Genomic DNA, 22,123 nt, shown 5'->3' with positions numbered 1-22,123 from the left:
ACTTGGTGGAGACCAAAACCAGAGCTAAAAGGGTGAATATTGACTCCAAATGACTGATAATGTTGCTATGAAAGTTTTCCACTGCCTCTTGATGTCCATAAAATCAAGTTATTTCAGGTTTAAACATGTCATTGAATGTTATGAATTATTCTTGTGTTAAAAATCTAACTTAGAGAATTGTTAATTTTTCGTTGACTCCAATGTGATATGGACTCAGCAAGAAAAAAAAAAAAAAAAGCCTTTCAATTTGTTAACACTGACTTCTGTTAGTAATGCTTGTCTGGTCAATAATCATAGGCGTCATGGCAACAGTGCAGTGAGATTGTTGTCACAGAAGATGGCAGCAAAGATACTTCATGACCAGCAGCCTGTTGCACATGCGGAATAATCCTCTGATGTATTGGTCATATCTGCTACTTTCTGCTGCATAGTAGCTCAACAAACATGCGGAAAAATACAGTATGTAGACCACCTGCAAACTTAACATAATTGACATTATTTTAAAGAATTCTATTTTGTTGAAAGTTGAAGAATTGCAAATTCCCCTTATCTTCAGTGAACAAATAGGTATTGTGTCCAGTAACCTAAATGATCAATATTAGTGAAGTCATAGATTCTGAATTTTTCTAAGACAACGAATTAAAAAGAAATTCAAAAAAATGTTTTCTGTGTAATTGAACTATTTTGAAAAAGAAAAATCACCATACATACATTTTTTTATTCCAATTAAAGTGTACACAAGGTCTGGAAGGGAAGGTAAAGTATTAAATTTGAGCAACTGAACTAACATTCGGTGAGGCTTCGTTTCTATAGCTCCCATAATAATAAATAAATTAAGATGACAAAATACAACTATCAGCAACATATACCTAAACTATGGTTCTTTTCATTCATTTAATTTTGAGTGGATAGATTTGTACTCTCAACAAATCTTTTGATGGAATCTTTGATCTTTTATGGAAAAAACAATATATGTATATCAAGGTTCCGGAAAAATCCCATATTTATTGGAATTTCGGCTGTCAAAACTTTACATACTTTTTTATTTTGTAAAACATTTATCATAATTAAAGTATACACAGTGTTCAGTACTACAGAGAACGTACTGGATATCAAAAGGGGTATCTGACTTTTGGCTAATGTATGCTGTCTGACATTTCAAAATGGCTATTTATTTAAAAAATACTCCTGACGTAGTAGTACTATGAACATGAAAACATACTACAAATGACACACTCACATATAGACGCACATCGTTGTCATTCTTCTGGACGGTGACAGATCACAGGGGGAGGACTGAATCATTCAGATGTGCGCTACTACAAATTTAAGAAACTTCAGGAGTAAAAATGTAACGCAATTTTTATACCTATACACTATAAATATACATCTGAATGGATTAATATTTTTAAAATCTTTTTATGGTCATTTCATTTCTCTCTTTGTCTACTGGTTTCCGCCTCATCTCTTTACGTTAATGTCTTTCAAAACACACAAAACTAAAAGAAATGATTTCCTGACGAACAAGTGGAACCCACATATACAGACTGAAATCAACACTATGTACAGACACTGCATGTGTTTGCTGCCCACACAGTCACTCGCGCACACTAATGCAAACTGATGATAAAACTGGCAGAATTCAATGTTCCTGCAACAAGAGGCAAAGGGAGAAATCTGATTGGCCAGGCAGCTGAATACCTGAATGGAAATACACGGAGCTAAGAGGAGGGGGGACAAGAGTGTTTAATGCCAGTGATTTGTCCATCAGTTCAACTGTTTCTGGTCCTGAAGTGGTCGCTGGATCATGGAAAATGTCTAGAACAGGTGAGGGAGAGAGAGCGGAGGTCTTCCTACGGCCCCCCACTGTAGGAATAATCTGCCTTGTTGTGCATCACCAGCTTGTTGTCCACAAAGTAGAAGCTGTCAGACTGTGTCTCGTAAGGGTGCAGGATCATCTCACGCACTGAGAGAAGAAACAGACAACATTTGGGTTTTGTAACATCAAATCCTCTCTGTGTGGGTGTATTTGTCTCTTGTGGTTACGAGAGTGTTGGAGTATTGTGTGTGTGTGTGTGTGTGTGTGTGTGTGTGTGTGTGTGTGCGTGTGCGTGTGCGTGTGTGTGTGTGTGTGCGTGTGTGTGTGTGTGTGTGTGTGTGTGTGTGTGAGACACTCACTGATATCCTCAGACAGCGCGGGGAACTCGTAAATGTGCTCGCATGTGTTCTTGCTGCTGGGCATGCAGAAGCCGAACTCGAAATCAAAGCTCTTTAGCAGCTGATCGCGGAAGTAGTGTCTCTCAATCATGCGGAAGTTATTGATGGGGGTGTCTCCCACTGTGAACTCCACTCTGCACACACACACACACACACACACACACACACACACACACACACACACACACACACACACACACGGAGAAGATAAGCCCACCAACATCAATGAAAACACATACTGTCTGTAAGCTCAGGTGACATTACGTTTATTTCAACCAGGGCCTTTCTTTGTCATTTTGGCCACCACTTCTAACCGTCCGAATATTGTGATACCAAAATAACTGCCGACGTGCGAAATCACAGCAACATCATTCCAACAACGAGCAGTCAGCTGATCAAAGAGGTTGTAAACAAGCTAACAGCTGATCTGATTCTTTATATTTTTAGATCATTTATTTTTGTGATCTAACAGATGTTTACTTTCTATTTGGAAGGACGTTTGGACGACGTGTAAATCAAAAGACCGTGACACTACCTGCTGCGCAGCCGCCAGCACGGCCTGTGGAAATACTGGATTTAAATGTTGGTTTTACCAGACAAACATCACTGAGGACATCAGTGACATCACAAATGTGTAAAACTGAGGTTGTTTAAGATACAACCCACTGCTGAATAACAGGCACAACAATTATGTTTTGATTTCCCCTGAACGCTGTCTGACTGAATCATGAAGTGATATGCAAAGTTCACAAAGGGAGCTTCAAAGATTAACCAGGAAGTGGAAAATACTTTTAATGGTTGCATTTGCTTTCTTTTTTTTTCTTTTTTTTAACTAACCTGGGAGACTTTTTACAATCATGGTAATTATGATAAAGAAAATTTACAGACAAAACAAAGGTTGTAAAAATAAACTGATTCATGCTTTAAATTTGCCAACAGTCAACACACATCTTTTCTAAGGGCTAAACAAAAACATTTAACATTACAATATGCAGAAAACAAATTATATATAACACGCACTGAACTTTTTCACAAAGCCCACATTATCTCGAATATTTGGTGGTTAGGTTGGACAGAAATCTGCAGTCAGTCATGGAGTGGGAGTCTGATGATGAGCACCACTCAGGAGTACTGACAGCTATTTGGTGCCTGACTCAGCAGGTGGGCTGGGCTGCTCTGCATGTTCACACTAATCATCGTCAGCCTGTTGTCCCACACTGAAGCCCACACAAGCCTCCTGCATCCGGTATGTGTCTTCTGTCAGAGCAGCAGGGCTGATCGGACATTATCGCGTCACTGCGGTTCAAGACCGTGGAACACATTTCTTTCTGGCACGCGAGTGTCATTTGGGAGCAAGAAACACACACTACATGTTTGACTTACGTGGCTCCAACCTGTCGCAACTGCAGGAAGGCTGGGGTGAACTGGTATCGGACGAAGCGGCCGGCGTTGGGGTCACACTGCTTTTTACCTCCAGCTAAAGAAGAGGTGAAAAAAAAAATCAGCTGTCAGCTTTTTGAGTTAGATTCTTTCCCCAACCATTATTAGACACTTATTTCACAGAAAAAAACTTTTGTATTTAAACAACAGTACAATTCAAGGTATGTGCAGGCTTTTCTTTGAAAATATAAAATACTTGACAGTCATCATTTTTGTAGCTATCCTATGAAAATCCCAGGAACAAGAATAAATGCCCCAAAAAGTGAGATACACCCAATTTAATATCGTTTTCATAATATAGGCTTTCAAAATGTCTCTCAATACCAATTTTATAAAATCCATTTTAAGAAAAGGAAAATTGAATTATACATTGCAGTACAATTTTTAGTTAGCTTATGAAAACATTTTTAGAGGGGGAGAGTGTAAGTGAGGCTATCTACTGTACGGTAGCTACAATTAACAGATGTCCCTTAAACACCTCCCATGCACGCTATTGGGAGACTCTACAATTTACTGATTTCTCGTGAATGCCTCACATTCAGTAGACGCTAGCTAAGATTTATGTAAGTTGAAGTTTAATATACAATCTATGGTTGCCACAGGTTAATGACGTCATGGCTGCCACGCTGTTTTGTTCCATCCTCTGCGCACCTGTGAATCCAATCCATCATTTTCCCTCGACCTTTGTACTTCTGTCTTGGGTAAGTAGGCTGCATTTTTTTTTTTTTTTCTTTCCTCTGTTTTAATTGTTGTTATGTCCTGCTTTGTTTGCTGTAGCCTGCAGTCAAAGTTCATATTGCTGGCTGTGTTAAAAATGCATTCATTGTATGGAGGAGAGCACATTTCTTCTCTTACTTTAAACATCAGGGAGCTGAATGTTGAAAGGGTGATCGTGTAGAATCCGGAGTCTATAAAGGATGTTTTATTTTGAAAATTGACAAGATTCTGTCTGACTTCCTGTTCTGCTCTGAGGGGCAGCTTCTGTCAGAAATACACCCGAGCGTGTATTTTTTTTATTAATGGAGCCGAGCAGAGAGCTGCTTCTCGGACGTTTTAGGAACACACTGCGGTTTTAAAATTAAGTCCTGAACGATAAGCCATTTTTTGGATAGTAGAGAGTATTGAAGTAATTCATTGGGTGTCATAAGAGTATCAAAGTTTGGTACCCAACCCTCCTGCCATATAATCTGTTATGTAGTGGATGAGGTTTGGAGCTCACCTGGTGTCGGAGGTTTAGTGATCTCAAACAGCACAGTCCCTGTTTCCATGTCACGGATCTTAAACCTGGTGAAGTCGATCATGTGGACATTTTCTTCTGGAGAGCAGAGGTAATCTAAAAAACAAAGAAAGAATGAGGCTTCAGGCAGGATTCACATATTCTGTTTTTATAGATAAATTCACAGCGTATGAAGCAGACCGTTCATGTCAGGCTGCAAACTCAATCAGTACAAACTTCTGCCAAGATACAGACATATCTTCTGTTACCAGCAGCTCTGAACTCATCTCATTTACATCCATTAAAGCTTTCGCCGTGTCCAATACCTTCTTCTGACCTGTTTTGAATGCTCAGCTCTGTAACCTCACAGCTCTACCAGCTGTTTTATAGACATCATATCTATGTCTGCGCCCCGAAAACACAAAATTCACTCTGACACCAAACTCTCTGAGTACCTCAGCTGCTCTAATTTAAACCCGGACAGCAGTTTAGGTCGCACATTGTGGACTTTCAGCCTCACTCAAGGGGATGGAAACACATTAGAAACAAAAACAAAAACTTAAAAAGAAAAATGTATTTAATCTGCTTGTTCTGATTTACAAAGAATCAAAGTCTTTCTGCTGTGTGACTAAATCATTCCTGTGGTCATATAAAAAAATACATAAATAAATATATATATGTATAAAAATAAATAGTCATTTAAAATATCCAGAATTAGTTAATAATTTCTACAACACAGGACATGTTTATTCTTAGACACTTGATTCAGACTAGGAAAACTGAAAATAATAATCATATAAAAAATATTAAGAAACTTCAGGAAGAGCAACAGATGAGGAAATAAACACTGTTAAGATGATCTCACTGTATTTCAGTGTGATTTAGTGGAATAGTTTTATTTATCTATCTGCTGGCCCTACGGAGAAATAGACTGAGGAAGTCCGCTGGTCAGGTGTGTCTTTTATTTCCATTCACACATAGACACCAGACACATTTTCAGAATACAGATTTACTGCCAACATTCACATCCCACCATAATGTACTTCCCATTATATCATGATTTACAGTGGGAGGAAGTTGACTTTAAGTATTTTTAAACATAACATGTTTAATGTCTGACTCGGGTCATTTTAGGTTTTTACTGTTTATTTTGTGTAGTGTTTCATTTTATACTTGTTGAACATTACAATTTTTTTTTTATTTTTTCCAGTGCTTACTATTATAGATAGACCTCAGAAATAAATGAACAACAGTCCATAACAACACACAGACTTCCTTACTCTCCTATAATATTGCTGACGAGACTCTTTTCATTCATGGTGAATATTACTTTCCGACAGGGTTTTGATCACATCGAACAGTAGTGTCGTCATTGTTGGCCATGTCTGAACTGTGTGTGTGTGTGTGTGTGTGTGTGTGTGTGTGTGTGTGTGTGTGTGTGTGTGTGTGTGTGTGTGTGTGTGTGTGTGTGTGTGTGTGTGTGTGTGTGTGTGTGTGCGCGTGTGTGTGTATGTGTGTGTGCGCACGTGTGTGTGTGTGCGCGCGCATGCATGCGTGTCCATGTATATTTGCGTGTGTAGGCATGTGTGAGACACTCCCTTCCCAACGGGGCAGGATTAGCCCTAAGAGGCTTATTGTGTTTTATCATCACTCACACACACACACACACACACACACACACACACACACACACACACACACACACACACACACACACACACACACCACTGTCTCATTAGGGTTATGGTTTGAGCAGTTATTATTAGCAGTCTATGTTGCATAAAGTTTTCTTACTGATGTTGTCATGCAACACTTTTAATAACACAGCAATAACTGAAATCCACAAAATTTATCATCAACATGTATGAAAGCATCAGTGGATTAGAGCATGTGAACACACACACACAAACACACACACACGCACACACGCACGCACGCACGCACGCACGCACGCACGCACGCACGCAAGCACGCACTCACACACACACACACACACACACACACACACACACACACACACACACACACACACACACACACACACACACACACACACAAACTGGAACAGTTATATCCTCTGCTATTTGTGAGGGTTAATGAGCAGATGGACCACGCAGGCTTTAGCCACCTGCTCTAAGATATTTATAGATTCTTTCATAAAGCGCAGCGCACAATACCTGACACCTCGTCTAAAAATGTCCCTCATGAGAAACATGTCCATTTAGAACTTACTACTACTAATAATTTAAATGAGATTTAAAACAAGTAAGACTTATGAGTCTGTAGAGCTTCATACATTTTTAAGTTGGTCATCAACTAAAGAAAAGAACATCGTGTGTTTCGCTTGAGAAAGTTGTTTCATCCCGTAAGGTTGTCATTGTTCAAGGAAATTATATAAAGTTGACTAATTTAATAGTGTTTACCATACAAAGGCAAAGGTAAATAAATATATGTCTTGGTTTTTATGTAGGTAAATCTTTCATTGGAACCTCTTTTTTCATGCTTTTTAAACACGTTTGGCCACACACCTTTCTGAGTTGTGCGCACTAACTGAATGGGGACGAGAGGCTTCTCTGTAAGTAGATAGTAGTTTACTGATAGTATGCATTTGAGGTGTTTTACAGATATCTGACAGTAATTTGCAGCTACAGCAAAAATAACCAGAGTTACACACTGTTGTGTTTTGGTTTCCCTGAGATGGATTTAAAGGGTGTTTATGAAGAACCTTTCAAGAGCAGGACGTGTTTCCCTCAAAATAAAAACGGAAAACAGACATAAGATATGTAAATACAAAAAAACAGAGATTTGATCTTAAAGCCCTTATAGCAGGATCTCAATTTCAAATTTTATGACCTATGTATAATTCATCACACCATCATTAGAGTTTTGACTGAGCCTCCTTGGTTTCAGCTTTCATTAACTTAGAACTTTAGTTAATGCGTTTGCAAGCGTTGATAGTTAGACATATCAATCTAGGTTTAAAAGATAAAGTAAAATAAACAAATACAAGTCAAAGTCAGTAGTAATAATGGGTTAAGGACAGAAGGATTACTCAAATCAAAGAAAAAAAAAAGGTTAAGGTGAAGTAGTTAATGTTATCTTTTTCTTTTTATGGTCACTGTACTGCAGAATTTTGGTTAGCAGTTAATAGTAGTGAATTGCTTTTTAATTAAACTCTGTATGCATATGTGCATGAATACGTGCAGAGCCTGCCTGTGTTATTTTGTGAGTATGCACACATGTATCTGTTGCATCTCTCTGCACTTGGAGTGCAGAATGAACTTTGCTCATCTTTAGTAATGATTCACGCTAAAATGGTGTACATTCGTATCCACGTAGAGTGTTTCCATGGTGAAACATCACAAGACTGGTCGAGAGATTTCCATCTAAAGCTGCTCTGGCTTAAAAAATGCAAAGTCTCTTTATTGCCTTCCAGACTAGTAAGAAGGTTAGAGGGCTGGTGTTTGATGCAGTGCCCTCGAGTGCCAGTTCACTTCATGTGAGGGGCTTATCCACTCTGAGAACATCACTATAAGCCTACTGTTTGCCTGAGACTGTGCTTCCTCTCAAGCAACAGCGAGGTTACACCTCCACACAGGCTGTACAGAGTGCCAACATACTGTGTGGCCTGAACATAATCACTGGAGAGAGTTCATTTGAGCCCCACATATTTAAATTATCATCTTTACTGGAAGTCAGTCATAAACCAGCTCAAACACTGTCATGTAACACTGTGCAAAATGACTTTCTTCAGTTCACAGAGAGGAGCACTGTATGTTTACGCCGCTCGTAATAACTCTGTAACATGATTTTATACTATTTACGGCTCCTGTTTAATATGACAGTAGATGAGTGATGAGATGAACAGCAGGATCTCGGCCAGACTGACTGATATAGGGACGAATCGGAGGGGAAAGTGTTTACACTCAATGTCCTAACACAAAAATAGCTTCTGTAATTGCATCCTCAACATGATTTTCAAAATGGAAGCTGTATTAGATACGTTATATCTAAAACTATATAAGACCGTCTGTGTGTAATTCTGCTGACTCTGAGCAGAACCTTCTTATCAGGCTGTACTGAAAGTAAATACCCCCCCACTCAAACTCTTATATTTGTATCATAATGCGACAAATAGAAACGATAAGGATCAATCAAAACTGTAGGATTTCTTTAATTGTGACGTACTGTTGATGAGACTAATCCATCTCTCAGAGTATGTGACACAATTTTCTGAACATATTTATCTGGTTTAGCTGAGGGAAAAAAAAATATCGTAACTATATTTCTAATCATTTGATCATTTTAAGTTAATTGAAACATCTTCTGACAGCTCCGATTTTCATCCCCGAACTATTCTCACATAATATACAAATACAATATATATATAATATGTAAAACTACTTTAGGAGAGGTAATTGGTAAAAGACTTTGTTTCCCGGCATAAATTCAAAGTGAGAAATCTTTTCCCTCAATGTAAAGTCCATAAAGGATGGAGCCTGTCAAAAAGAATCTTTCTAAAGAGTCCAATTTATCATTTCCGATAAATGATTACTAAAATAATTATTTATTTGGAAATCTGTTGGAAGAGTACCATGAACTGAGCTTGCTTTCTTTAGGCGCGGATGACCAATAGATGTATTTTGTGAATCAGAGAGGGATTCTTGCCAAACCTTCTTTAAAAACACAGATGAAGCATCTCGTCTGATAGCACAGCACATGAAGTCTCTTTCACCCGGCGCAGAGCAACAACTCGCACACCGCCGCGTCACTCCGACAGTCACGAGAAGCTCCGACGACACCGGCAGATACCCTTTGATTTCACAGACTCTGCACATGGAGGAGCTTGACTGGTGACAGTTAAGCGTGCTGCCTCTCAGAGATGTGCAGTAGTGATAGAAATGTGCCCTTTTCAGATGCTCAGTGTTTGGTGACAACAAAATGAGGTGTTCACTGTGGGGGAGGAGGGGGGGCACAAACTGGATGATGAGTGTCATTTTCAGTTAGAGATACAGAAACACAAGACAACAACAGCGACGGATGACACAGGTACGAAGACATCTGTGGAAAAGGATTGTGAACATGTGATGAATGTTGCCTCTTTTATAAGCTGCAGTTTGTTTTGGTCTTTTTTTTCTTTTTTTTTTACGAGCCAAGTTTCACAGTGGTAACAGAAGCTAATATTCCTCCACTTGGGAACATTCAGGATAATTACAAGCTATATTTCTCATTTCGGCCAATTCAGTCACTTTTGTTAAGAAAAATTTCTGATTTCAAACTAGTTTCTGAGAAAACACAGCTGGGACGAACCCACCAACCAAATGATCACTGCTCATTTACACGTCATCTGTGAGAGCACTTCAATGGTATTTAAAAGTGCGCAGTGTTTTTCAGGACTTAATTTTTTAAATAATATCTTATTCATGAGCTTCTGATAGTCAATGTAGCTATGCTGAGAAATGTCTTTTAAGAAACAATGAAAAAACAGTAAAAAAAAAAAAATAGACAAAGCACTGCAGCGGAAGGACTGGAAACCTGTCTGCATTTACCAGAAGCAATAAAGAAATATTTGGACATTTTGGTTGCTTGTTTACTTCCTGCATTTAGTGTCAGATGAGAAGATCGATGTAACTCTTATATCTGTTGTGTAAATATGTAGCTGCAGCCAGCAGGTTAACGAAGCCTAACCATGAAATCTTCTGGCCCACAACCCTCCATAAAACCACAAGTTGCTGTTTTTACACTTTGGCTTTTGTACTAATTAAATGCACAGAATAATGAAGTCTAGAGTATGTGGTGGGCAGATTGTTATTCACAGAAAGAGCCAAGCTCGCTGCTTGCTGTAGATGCACATTTAGTGCAGAGACGCGAAAGTGGAATCAATCTCTCCATGTAACCCTCTGCAAGAAAGCGAATATGCGTATTTCCACTAAGCGCTGGAAATCCACGGTGACACAGTGTGACGGTCACAGTGACGTTATGCGTTGGTTTGTGAACTGCCGTTCTGAAGCTTGGAGTTCGACATATCTGCCGTCACCATCTTTGCAATTCATGGGCCAAAAGTGACCATATTTGAACGAGCTGGGGAGGAGCCAGCGGTGGATGTGACTTGAACTGATTGGAAACCAGAGGACACTAAGTCCCGCCCACCGATAATGGAAACCTGACTGTGCCACACTCCTGTCAGAGTCTATGGAGCCAGAACCTCTAAGGAGCCAACCCCCAGCAGCCCTCGTTGGTATTGAACTGATCAATTATCAGACCCGTAAGCGACATCTGCTTTTATATACGGTCTATGATTTTACGATGTCAAACTGTTCCTTTAAAAATGAGCTGTGGTCCCAAGACGAGGAGCTTTGATGGTGTGAAAAAGAAAACGTTTCGCTTCAATCATTGTCCCTCTAATAGTGAAAATGAAGCGGAAATACTTCATACCGTTATAATGCATCCATGTACAGACAAAACCTCCAAACCTTTAAAATAACTTGGAGCAGAGGTCTTCAACAGATGGTCCGCGACCGCTGGGGGGTCTGCGGAAGTACTGCAGGGGGTCTGTGAAATGTTTGGTCGATTAGACAATTTTTTTTTTCATTTTTTTTTCCCCCACAAATTTTAATGTCTTTAAATACATGAATCCAACACATTGTAGCGAATGGATAAATGGAGAAAGATGATGTTATCTTTCAGTCAGAAATGCACACATTCAGCGACACACAGGAGCTCTCTCAAGATGGGCACCGGTTCACTCACAGGGCGAGACTAGCCTGGACCTATTCCTCCAAGCCTCCTGCACTCCTCCAGTTTGATATAAAACACAATTTTATACAATATGTATAGTAGGGGGTCCTTGGCCTGAAAAACGTTGAAGACCCCTGTCTTAGAGTATTATTATTAATGGAATTGGTTTGTAACATATTGTCATGCACTAAAAAATTGGATAAAAGGCTTATTTTAGTCAAATAACCCAAAAGACACCACGATAAAATGTTCATACTTGACCTCTTTTTTTTTCTCCTTCCTCTTCCTCTTTCTCTCTCTCTCTCTCTCTCTTTCTCTCTCACACACACACCCACACCCACACAAAGTGCTCCACTTCACTTCCTTCAACACTGTCACCTAGCAACGCTCCTTCTGATAGCGCGCCAGCTCGATTAGCCCGTCTTTTTCCTTCCCCTCATCCACCTGCCTGCTCCACAACAACAAGGTGCAGCAGTGAATCAAAGGAGAGCATCTCGGGTTTGGCATCAGTGGCATGCAAATGAAACGTCTGGGATCTGATGAAGGTATACCTGAGGCCTCCTTGTGGTGGATTTTACAAGCCTGAACCACAGGAAGAATGAGATTGTGCAAAATATCAAGAGGTGCTTCAACAGTGACTTCAGTTACAATATAACATTACGATAGTTTTTTTTTTTTTTTTTTTTTTTTTTAATCTCTCTGGGGATGGGTGTCATTATCTCTCGTTACAGGTGGTCTGCCATGATTACACACTACACTATTCACGATTCAGCATTTACTTTCAGGTCTCACTGTGATTTCCATGTTTCTATTTTTCTAGCATTTAGACTTAAAATCCAACATTAGACTTTTGTTAAACATGAGGATTCTCACTGAGCTTGATTATGTGTTCCCTCTAAAGAGAGCAAAATTAGCACAAAGTCTTGAGTCATGCTGTGCTCCTGTGTTCACATACACAGAGCCTGTCTGACACCAAAGTGGCATTCATAAAGAGCAAGCGAGCTGCCACTTATAGCTCCTTAATCCCCGAGATTAGCCCGGAGTTACAGACTTTTAGCCACAGGGATTGACTTCACAAGCCTTATTCTTTCCATTTGACTCCGTGGTCTTTCATAAATGCCGAGACCTTGTGTTGAATTAATCTCAGAACATGAGGAAGAACAATGCAAACATGTCTACTCGTCTTCACGTTAAATTAATACATAGCCGAAGGCAGCCAGTGACCTTAGCATTACACGTAGATGTTAACATGGTGATGTGCAGTGCACCTGTGTGTGGCAGGCTGTTTCATGTCTCAGTTAACAGCTCCTGTAGGCAAACTGGCAAGTGGTGAGGTTCATGGAGGGGTTGCATTCTGAGCAGCTGAATGCAGATGAGTTTCTTTTGTCGTATCATTCTCTGAACGACACAACAGAGGAGAAATAAATAAGATTCTTCTTCTGAGAGAGCAGACTTTGTTCTGATCTAAGCTTCTGCTTTGAGATTGACGGTGAACGATGAAGCCCTTGACGAGAAAAGGCAAACTGCCTCCCCCGAAATACAAAAACAAAAACAAAACCTTTCCTTCACCCATAAAGCAGTTTGTTTTACTCTCTGGCTCAGACTTTTTTTTTTTTTTTTTTAAGATTAATACCAGAGGTGTCTGTCCACTAAATATGAAGCTACAACCAGCAGCCAGTTATCTTACGAAAGACTGGAAAGGGAGAGATAGATTTTATAACACCACCAGCTGTTTCCTGTTTCCAGTCTTCATGCTAAACTGAGCTAAACTTAATGTTTGTTTAAAAGTGTAAAATCACCACAAAAACTACAAAATTTAAAATGAAAAAAGATCTTTTTGTCAAAGATGAGTGGGTTTGGTTTAATCAGTGGGACAGAGGTTAATTTTTACACCGAGCATGAAGAGTCTGTTCCTCAGGTGAATCGCACCTTTTCATTCCAGAGTATGATCTACCTTCGGTCTCGCAGACACGCTGACAGTTTGTCACATTTATGGTCAGGCTGAGAGAGCGTCCCTCCAGGTTCGGAGGGACACTAATGAATTGTTTGTCCTCCCTCAACTGTTGCCTTTGTCTCTGGACACGATCTAAAAAGAGAAAAAGCCTTGCAGGAAGTTCAGAGCGTGCATAAACGGATTTGATTTTAAGCACAGCATGAAACAATGAGGAAAAATGCAACAATGTTTACAAAGTATTGATGTTGTTAAGTGAACAGTTCTCCAATTTTTAATCAGAGTTGTTCTGAGGGAAATAGATATAGATCATTCGATCGAAGCTGCATCTTCAGCAACAAACAGTTGAAATACTTGTGTGTTTAAGCCTTTATTCAATATGAAATAAATAATCATGCAAGCAAATATGAACGTGTGATTCCGACAACCCTCTTGTGCTAGAGGTTATTGGAAGCCACTAAAATATTTCAGCTGACGAACACAGACAGGAGCCAGGCGAAAAAGTAAATCCAAGTTGTTGATTTATTTATTCTTCGATTTATGTCTACATTTACAAAGTCTGTATGTGCCACGTATGAAAACAGAAGTCCCTTGTGTCAGACTGTACGGTACATTATAGGAGTAATACATTTATAGATTACATTTTTAAAATTGCAGGATGAGTAAAAGGCTCTCAGCTGTGCAGAAAAACAGAATAAAGTTGGCTGCATTCTGTCCAGGATCAACAATATTTAATATTCACATTTCTGAAAAATGGTCTGATGAGTGGTTCTCAAGTCATACAAAACATCAAAGAAGTTTTAAAGGAATAGAAAACCCTTTTATGCTCCACAAAAATAATTTCCTCTATTTGTTTTGTTATTGATGACTGAATCAATCTATGTTTTCTTAATACTTTAAATATTCCTCAAATACAACAGAAAGAAAGAAATCACCGTTTAGTTTTTCTAGACATAGAAATGGTAAAGAGTCACAACTAGACGCTGTTTTGTTCCAAGCAGCAAACAAGGCTGAGAACCACTAATTTAGGACTTGCATCTTAATGTAGAAACCCCAAACAGCCTTGAACATATTACAATGCTCATATTCATGTGCTCTTTGGAAGCCTGGTGGCCGACATGGTGATCTGGCAGCAGGAAGGAGCATCTGAATGTGGAGAAATATATACTGCTGCCTTCTGTATTTCAGCCTGGGTGTGTCTAAAATCAACTTTCAAGAGTGTTGCAAGAAAGCAAAGGCCACAAACTTTAGGGATTATACACCTCTTATTGGTACCAAAAGCGTTTTCAATGCTTCTTTGCATGCTGGGCTGGGACGATATGATTAAGTAACAAAACTTGAATAAGCCTAAAATAAGTACAAACTTCATATTTTCTCTCTCAACTCAGGATTAATTTTATGACTGCAACACAGAGCTTTAGTCAGAGGATGAGCCCGAAATATTAATGCCAGCCAGTAATCACCGAGTCATGTGTTATTGATCAATAACCCTGTCGGACACTGACATGTGGTTCTGCAGTCTCACATAATGCACCTTTACCGTTGTAAAGTTGTGTAAAATAAAACTGAAGGCCAAACAGCCGCGAGAGACGGTTCATGTGACTTGTGTTGTTGATGACTGACGTGGATGCAACGAGCCCTCCCTCTCCACCTCACATCCCTCTGAAAGAATAACCTTGCGACAGCTGTGCATGAGAGATTAAGAGCCGGCCACACCAATCAATTTTAATTAAAGCTGTATCCATTGTGTTGGCAGACATCACAGAGTGGAAATCCCGCCCGATGTAGATAAAGCGCTGCTCTGTGTCCCAGACTTATTAAGGCCAAATAATTGATCACCCATTAGTGTAAAAGGAACAAGACTGGTTTGAGTAAATCATCCGGATGAGGCGAAATTACACACCAGTGATCCTGAGAGTCAAAAGTACCCACAGTCCAACAAAGCATTCAGTGTGGTCGAGCTTCTCCCATCCCGTAAGATAATCATTTTAAATTTTGATGGTCTCTTTCTTCTATTCGTCCACATTTATTCTCGCAAAGCATTTTGGTATCGCTGTTGTGAAAGGTTTTTGAAATTTTGGCAATTACATAATAAGGATTTGCGAATTTGCATGTTTAGGGAAACCAAAAGAGAAGTCACAATCACAGGAATTAAGAGATTTATCTTTTGATAAATAATACACTAGACATTACTGTCAATTGCTTCTGTAAATATAAGTGAATGGAGCTAATTTATTACTCCGTCAAAATCTAAGATGTGTTCTTGTGTTGTCAGTTTGGTAATCCCCCTCTCACAATCACTGATGATGAGGTTAAAAACTCCAGCAAAACAACAAACTAATAATTCGACCTTGACCTTCTTGATTTGTCGGCCTAATCCTCATATAAAGCAGACTCCACTAATCACATTTCTTTCCTCTAACTAACTGTAACTTGCAGACCTTTAATGGACTGGACTAATTTCATAGTTTCATAGTTCTGGTTTCACCTGCAATCTCAACATGAATGCACTAGATGGCCTGAAACATCTTTGTCAGCAAAAGCCTAATTTGAGGAGTGAAAAAGAGATGAAGGGGGCAGATGTTATGTAGCCTGGACGCTCACAGCTTCTGTGGTTTAATTTGCAATCGTCCCAATAGTTGCTCCTGTGGTGTCCGGACATGCCTTCAAACTTTTACTTCAACCGGACTTCCTGGATCGTATCTCATTGACTCGCTGGTAGCGTTGATCGTTAACGCATTACTTAGTGTAATGTGATCACTTTCTCCATGAGGGAGGTTTCCACGAGTTCCATTCATACTGCAATTTTTAAAGATGTGAGTCGGTCTGCTGCGTGGACGCTCGCGGTGCTTAAGAGTCCATGTGGTCACACAGTTTTTTGTTGCACGCGGACGTCTGTAGACTGAGCTGCGTGGTCCTTCGCTGACTTGATTAAATGAATCAGTTCACTTCACACAAGACCTACATTGCCCCTCGTGAACACGGATGCAGAAAGCAAGAATTTTATTTAAAGCTCTGTCACTTTATCATTTTTATATTTTTTTTCCCCATCTTGCCAAAGTTAGCGCTAAATGGAGGGTTGACATCAGTTGGGCTCACTGCATTCAGCCGACAGGCTGGTGTGGGGAGGTTGTTGTTCTCTACTAAAAAGTGAAACGTGAAGCATGGTAATTCTAACGTTGTCATATTCACTTTATGAGTCTTAACTAGCTTGCTAATGTTAGCCACAGTCTGGTGTCACCTGGTTTTATTGAGAGTTGCAGAGTGTGGGAACCACACAGGTGAGGAGAACTGTGTGCAGTCAGGCTGCCAGCCATCCACCCCCCCACCCCCCCTTTAACTCCCTCCCCCCACACACACAGCTGGGTTTAAATACAAAACGTGTGATGTGTGGATGTGGAGGGAGTGTCGTTGTTTATAGGCACCTTTGACTGATTAACCTAATTAGACCTAATTAAAATCAGGTAACGGGTACAATTGATTCTTTTTGCTGCTGAGTAATAAGTAGACCATTTTAAAATATTCTCTCAATGAATACTGTATAATGAGAAATTGATTTCCATTTTCAAATACCTTCCTACACTGCTCATAGAACTGTAAACGGATGGCACCCATCGCACACAGCCACTTGTAGTGTTTAAACAGGACAGTTTTCTATCTGAATCAGCCCGCTAACAGCATGTTAGGTCAGTCATCTGCAGCTCTGCAGTTGCTCTGATCCAGCTGTGGAGGGTAACTTTAAAGTTTGCCATCTGAATCTTAAAAGCATTTTCAGTAAGAGGCACAACAGGAATGTGTCCCTCTCTTGCAGCTGCACTTTAGTGCATGTACACGGAAAAACACAATTAGACATGGTGGATGATAGGAAAGAGGCTTACAACAGAGACATAAAGAACACTGTCCACAAAAATTGTTCCAGATGTGCTGATATGATAAAACAACGGAAGTTTCTTTAATAACCTATGTTGGATTATAACTAAGGATAATCCTATTTCACACTGCTGTTATCCATTAGTATTTATTGTCATTTTTAATCTAGGATGACAGTAGCAAACATGACGTGTGGTTAGTAACAGCGGTATGTCCGTCTGTGTTTCTGCAGTCATATCATCAATCGTACATCATGCAAACAGTAAACTGATAATGTGCCATTTTTCATGTCACAGCAGCGCTTCTCGTCTGCCTACATTATATTTCTTCTCTGCTCTGCCTGTGTGACAATGAGGCACTGTGCCTCGCTTATCTGCTCTGAACCACCGTGACAGACGGGAGCTGGGCTGCCCCAAAATGGTGGCATTCACTTCCCAAAAGCACAACTGGAGAAGTCATTTACGCTGGAGGATGAGGCATTTTCTGCACCCCTTTTTTCCAGATGCAAATTTCTTTCTCTCCGAATTGTGCGACACTGTGATTATCTCTGTCTTTTTTTCATAGTCTAAAATGATTGAGCCCTGGAAAAATTTCGGGCATCCATGTGCTCCGATCACTTAACAGGAAAAAAGGAAGTAGTTTAAAATTCATTTGTTTAAAAAAAACAACAACAAATCATCCAAGCAATGATTTAAATTCACAGAAAAGTACAGTGCTAGCAGGTTAAAATAGTCATCTCTGACTATCAACTAATTAATTTTTTATTGGATAATGCACATGTTTTATTTCTTTATTCCAATTTTCAATTGTGTAAATCCAGTAAATGAATCAGTAGGAAACTCACTAGCTACATTTCTAATCTGACATTTTGGCTCCGGGGTCATTAATTAACTGAGGTGTATCACTTCATTGCAGAATGCTGTGTTACAACCATCCTGACATAATCCAGATTACATGTCAGTGGAGAGCGGAGATTACTGCACCATCATGAGTGATTTAGGAATTATCGCACTGATGCAGACCCAGTATTGCTTCTCAGCCGATGCGGTACCGAATGAAAACGGATGTGATTGTCTGAGAGACGGATGAGAGCAGTGAGAGAGAGTTGGTGTTGTGATTTTGGGGGGTTTTGTGTTTGATTTGAGTTCAGTTTTGACTCCAAGCATCACTGTCAATTACTTCTGTAAATATAAGTGAATGTAGCTCATTTATTACTACATCAAAATCTAAAATGTTTTCTTGTGTTGTCGGTTTTGGTAAAAGATCAATCAATCGCTTTGAGAGTAAAAGTCGGTTTGAATCCTTTTTTTTTTTAAATGTTATTTAGGCAACCTTAACATTTTGAATTCATTTCATTGGTACGTTGTGCATTCACATAGTAGGCTGTAATGGGGAGGTAACTTCTTTTGTGTGTCATTACACACAAAAGAATCTCAACACGAGGTCCACCAGATCATTTCAAAAAAATTTCAATGACAAAGATGATGAGGTTAAAAACTCTAGCAAAAACAACAAACTAATAATTTGACCTTGACCTTCTTGATTTGTCGGCCTAATCCTTAAAAAAGACTCTACTAATCACATTTCTTTCCTCTAACTAACTGTAGCTTGCAGACCTCGGGTATCTACTGGCTCAACAGTGAGTTTGGACTCCAACCCACCTCCACAAACGGTGTCACGTACACTACCTTTAACGGACTGGACTTATTTCATAGTTTCGGTTTGACCTGCAATCGCAACAGGAATGCACTAGATGGCCTGAAACACCAGCGTGAAACATCCTTGTCAGCAAAAGCCTGATTTGATGAGTAAAAAGTAATCAAGGGGGCAGATGTTATGTAGCCTGGACGCTCACACTGTCAGTTTTCATCACTGTGATTTACAGTCTGGAAACATTAAGGTTTACACAGCCACTCTGAAGGGCGGACCAATCAGCGACCAGTTTTGGATGATGGTCGATGCCGATTGGTGGAAGGCTAATCCCAATATTTACAGAAATAACCTGAGGTCTTCGCCCAGTAGGACGCAGTGACTGGAAACGATTCCCTACGGAGGGTGACCAGACCCACCTGAGGCCTGTACTACGAAGCGGGTTCAACACACCCAGGATATCTTTCCGTTATCTGGTGTTAACAAACCCTGATAAACGAGATCACGCTTAACGGTCACACGAAGCCGGTTAACAACAAGGATGTGACGGTAAAAAAAAAAACGCAAACTGTGAAAATGTGTTGCCCAAATTGAAAGGCTACATATCACCTTACCATAAAATGCACGGGAAGATCTGACTCTAATTACATGTATGTAGTTCATTTACTTATTCAATGTACTTTCATGACGTGTATGACAGTTTCAGCATTATCATTTCAGGGTCTGGAGAGACACTAAGAAATAAATATGAAAACATAATTTAAAACGGGGAATTTGTGTACTGACATAGGGTATACGTAGGCTACGACAAGTAGGAGGCTTCAGAGCTTCAGTCAGTCTCTGCTGCAGGATGATATCAGTAAAAAACTCAATGAAACAGAATCTATATCTCATATAAAACTCTCCGGGGAAAGACACAGCGGTATGTCGGTCTCTGAACACTCTGACCTCCTCAGAGGCACCGAGCTCCACGCCATCTTCTCTGATTGGTGATGACATTTTTCGGAGAGAACTGATTGGTCGGTAGGCGGTACTTTTGTACGTTTACCATAACGCTTAACAACCTTAACATAACCTGCTCCAGAGCGGGTTAGCTCTGCAGCGTAAGTTACCATGGCGATGTATGCCGGTAAGAAGTGAACCAGCTTTGTAGTACTGAAAACCCGGAGTTTAACCTGAAGGCACGTTGATAACCGCTAATCCTGTTTGGTAGAACAGGCCTCCGGTGTCACACAAGGCTAGACATTATGTCATACTCACATGAATGACATTCACAATCAAAGTTTTATGAAATTGCTCTCCTCCAACTCTGCTAATATAGAAGGTTTGAAAACAGGCCTACTGGTTGAGCGTCTTTCTGTGGCCATCCTGCTTTCATTACATAAAATTGAAACAGTTTCTGTCATTTGATAAACAACAGGCCGGTAGTAGTCTTCTCTTGTTTTTAATCCAAGCGACTACTGTCTGTGAGGAGCTATAATCAGTGGATCACATCTCCGGCCACCTGTTACCTCGGCACCACAGGTGTCTGAGGTGAGGGAGTAGTAAGCAACAGTTTTTTTTTTTTATCTTCCAGCAGGACTTTGAGAAGCACACCAGGAAGTACAAACACTCACCTTCTCTCTCCGTGTCAGTGCCTACACATGTCGACAGATAAAAACACCTACAAGCACTGAAACACACACTGAAGCGGGGATTGTAACACAGGTAAACTTTGCACACCAGCGAGGTCCATCCTCCGGCAAACAGTCGCTGACCTTGAACAAGACATTAAACCATTAACTGCTCCCTGACTGTAGTACACACTGGTTTAAAGTGGTAAGTGTTATTTAAAGCTATAGAGACTCTTTGAGCTCCTGTCAGACTGGGTCGCTGTCCATGGTATCGATCTAATTCCTCCACACAGACGATTCAAACTGGATTTAAAGGCAGGTACTGAAAGGTATTCTGGACGAAGAAGCATCTAAACACGAATCTGCTCGAACTGTGCGGGTTTAACCAGTCATCCAGTCGCACCGCAGGTTACTTACTCTTGGTGATCTTCTGTAGCCCGAGCACATCCTCGGGCGTTATTACGGTATTTCTGCGCAGTTCTTCTTCGGTTGTAACCGGGACCCCCATGTCTGTTGAGTTGCAGCCTTGCTGCACTTTCATGTCCAACAGAAGAGGGCTGTTAGGCGCGCGACCTGGCAGGAGCAGGGGCTTTCTGATGCTGTCGGCGTCGTCGCCGCAGGAGCCGATTTACTTACGTCGGAGCCTTTAGTTGCGCGCTGGCTAATACACCGTGCAGCAAACAGGCTGTGTGCTGCTACAAGAATAACTCATTCTCCGTGCCTCCTCCCCTTCTCGATCCGGTAAAAGATAAAAATCAGCCCTTAGCTCCCTCCCTCCCGCGCTCAAGGCTCATCGGTTCTCTCACAAGCTATTTAATCCAAATCCTGTGGCTTTAAACCGACCAGTGGTGCGTGGCTGACCGTCTGCGCGCCTCGTCATCTGCCCATACACCAGTTCGTGCACGGCTGCGCTTTACCCAACACCACGATTGTTTCTCACCTCGGGGATGAGCTCTCAGCTACCTCCCGCGTGGAAGTTAGTGTCAGAAATAACCTCCGGAAAATCTTTTGTTTATGAAAGCGTTTACCGCTGTGTAATAAGAGATGTTGCAAAAGTAGAGAGCCGTTAATGTGGCTCTTACAAGGCTGTGGTCGTTCCTTTTAGAAATACAGACTGGACTGTGAATTACAGCTTTCCAAAACTCAAGGATGAAATGAAATGTCTTGAGGCTTGAAGTAGTAATATTAATGTTAATACGAATTTTGGCCATCTTAAACACTTTATGTTACATATTATTATCTTACGCACAAACAATTAGACTTTGAACAACATCAGCACTCATTTACAGTTGTTTTTTTTGGCCTTTTGATGCATTTAATTAATTTATTAGTGCAGCTTAAAGCTCTGATTTGGTCTCTACCAACTGTCAAGGGATACAATTATGCTGTGGTTGCGAAATAATCCACTATGTACACCTGTAGTCACAA

At 40.3% G+C, this 22,123-nt stretch overlaps 1 protein-coding gene across 1 annotated transcript; it reads right to left on the bottom strand.

The window, feature by feature from the left end:
* Window positions 1-717: 717 nt before the first annotated feature.
* On the bottom strand, window positions 718-21,595 carry unc119a1 (unc-119 lipid binding chaperone a1). Its single transcript, XM_069147978.1, has 5 exons — window positions 21,113-21,595; window positions 4,877-4,990; window positions 3,601-3,694; window positions 2,179-2,351; window positions 718-1,966 (listed from the first exon to the last, which is right to left on the bottom strand). Exons 1-5 carry the CDS (start codon window positions 21,234-21,236, stop codon window positions 1,854-1,856), a joined length of 618 nt encoding a protein of 205 aa, XP_069004079.1. The 5' UTR covers window positions 21,237-21,595; the 3' UTR covers window positions 718-1,853.
* Between the last annotated feature and the right edge of the window lie 528 nt (window positions 21,596-22,123).

This window comes from Embiotoca jacksoni, unplaced genomic scaffold (genome assembly GCF_022577435.1).
Source record: "Embiotoca jacksoni isolate LCO1_2020_lvr unplaced genomic scaffold, fEmbJac1.0.p SCAF_14, whole genome shotgun sequence".
Taxonomy (NCBI): Eukaryota; Metazoa; Chordata; class Actinopteri; family Embiotocidae; genus Embiotoca; species Embiotoca jacksoni.
The sequence above is the reverse complement of the archived record's forward strand: the minus strand, read 5'-3'. Positions and strand labels throughout refer to the sequence as shown.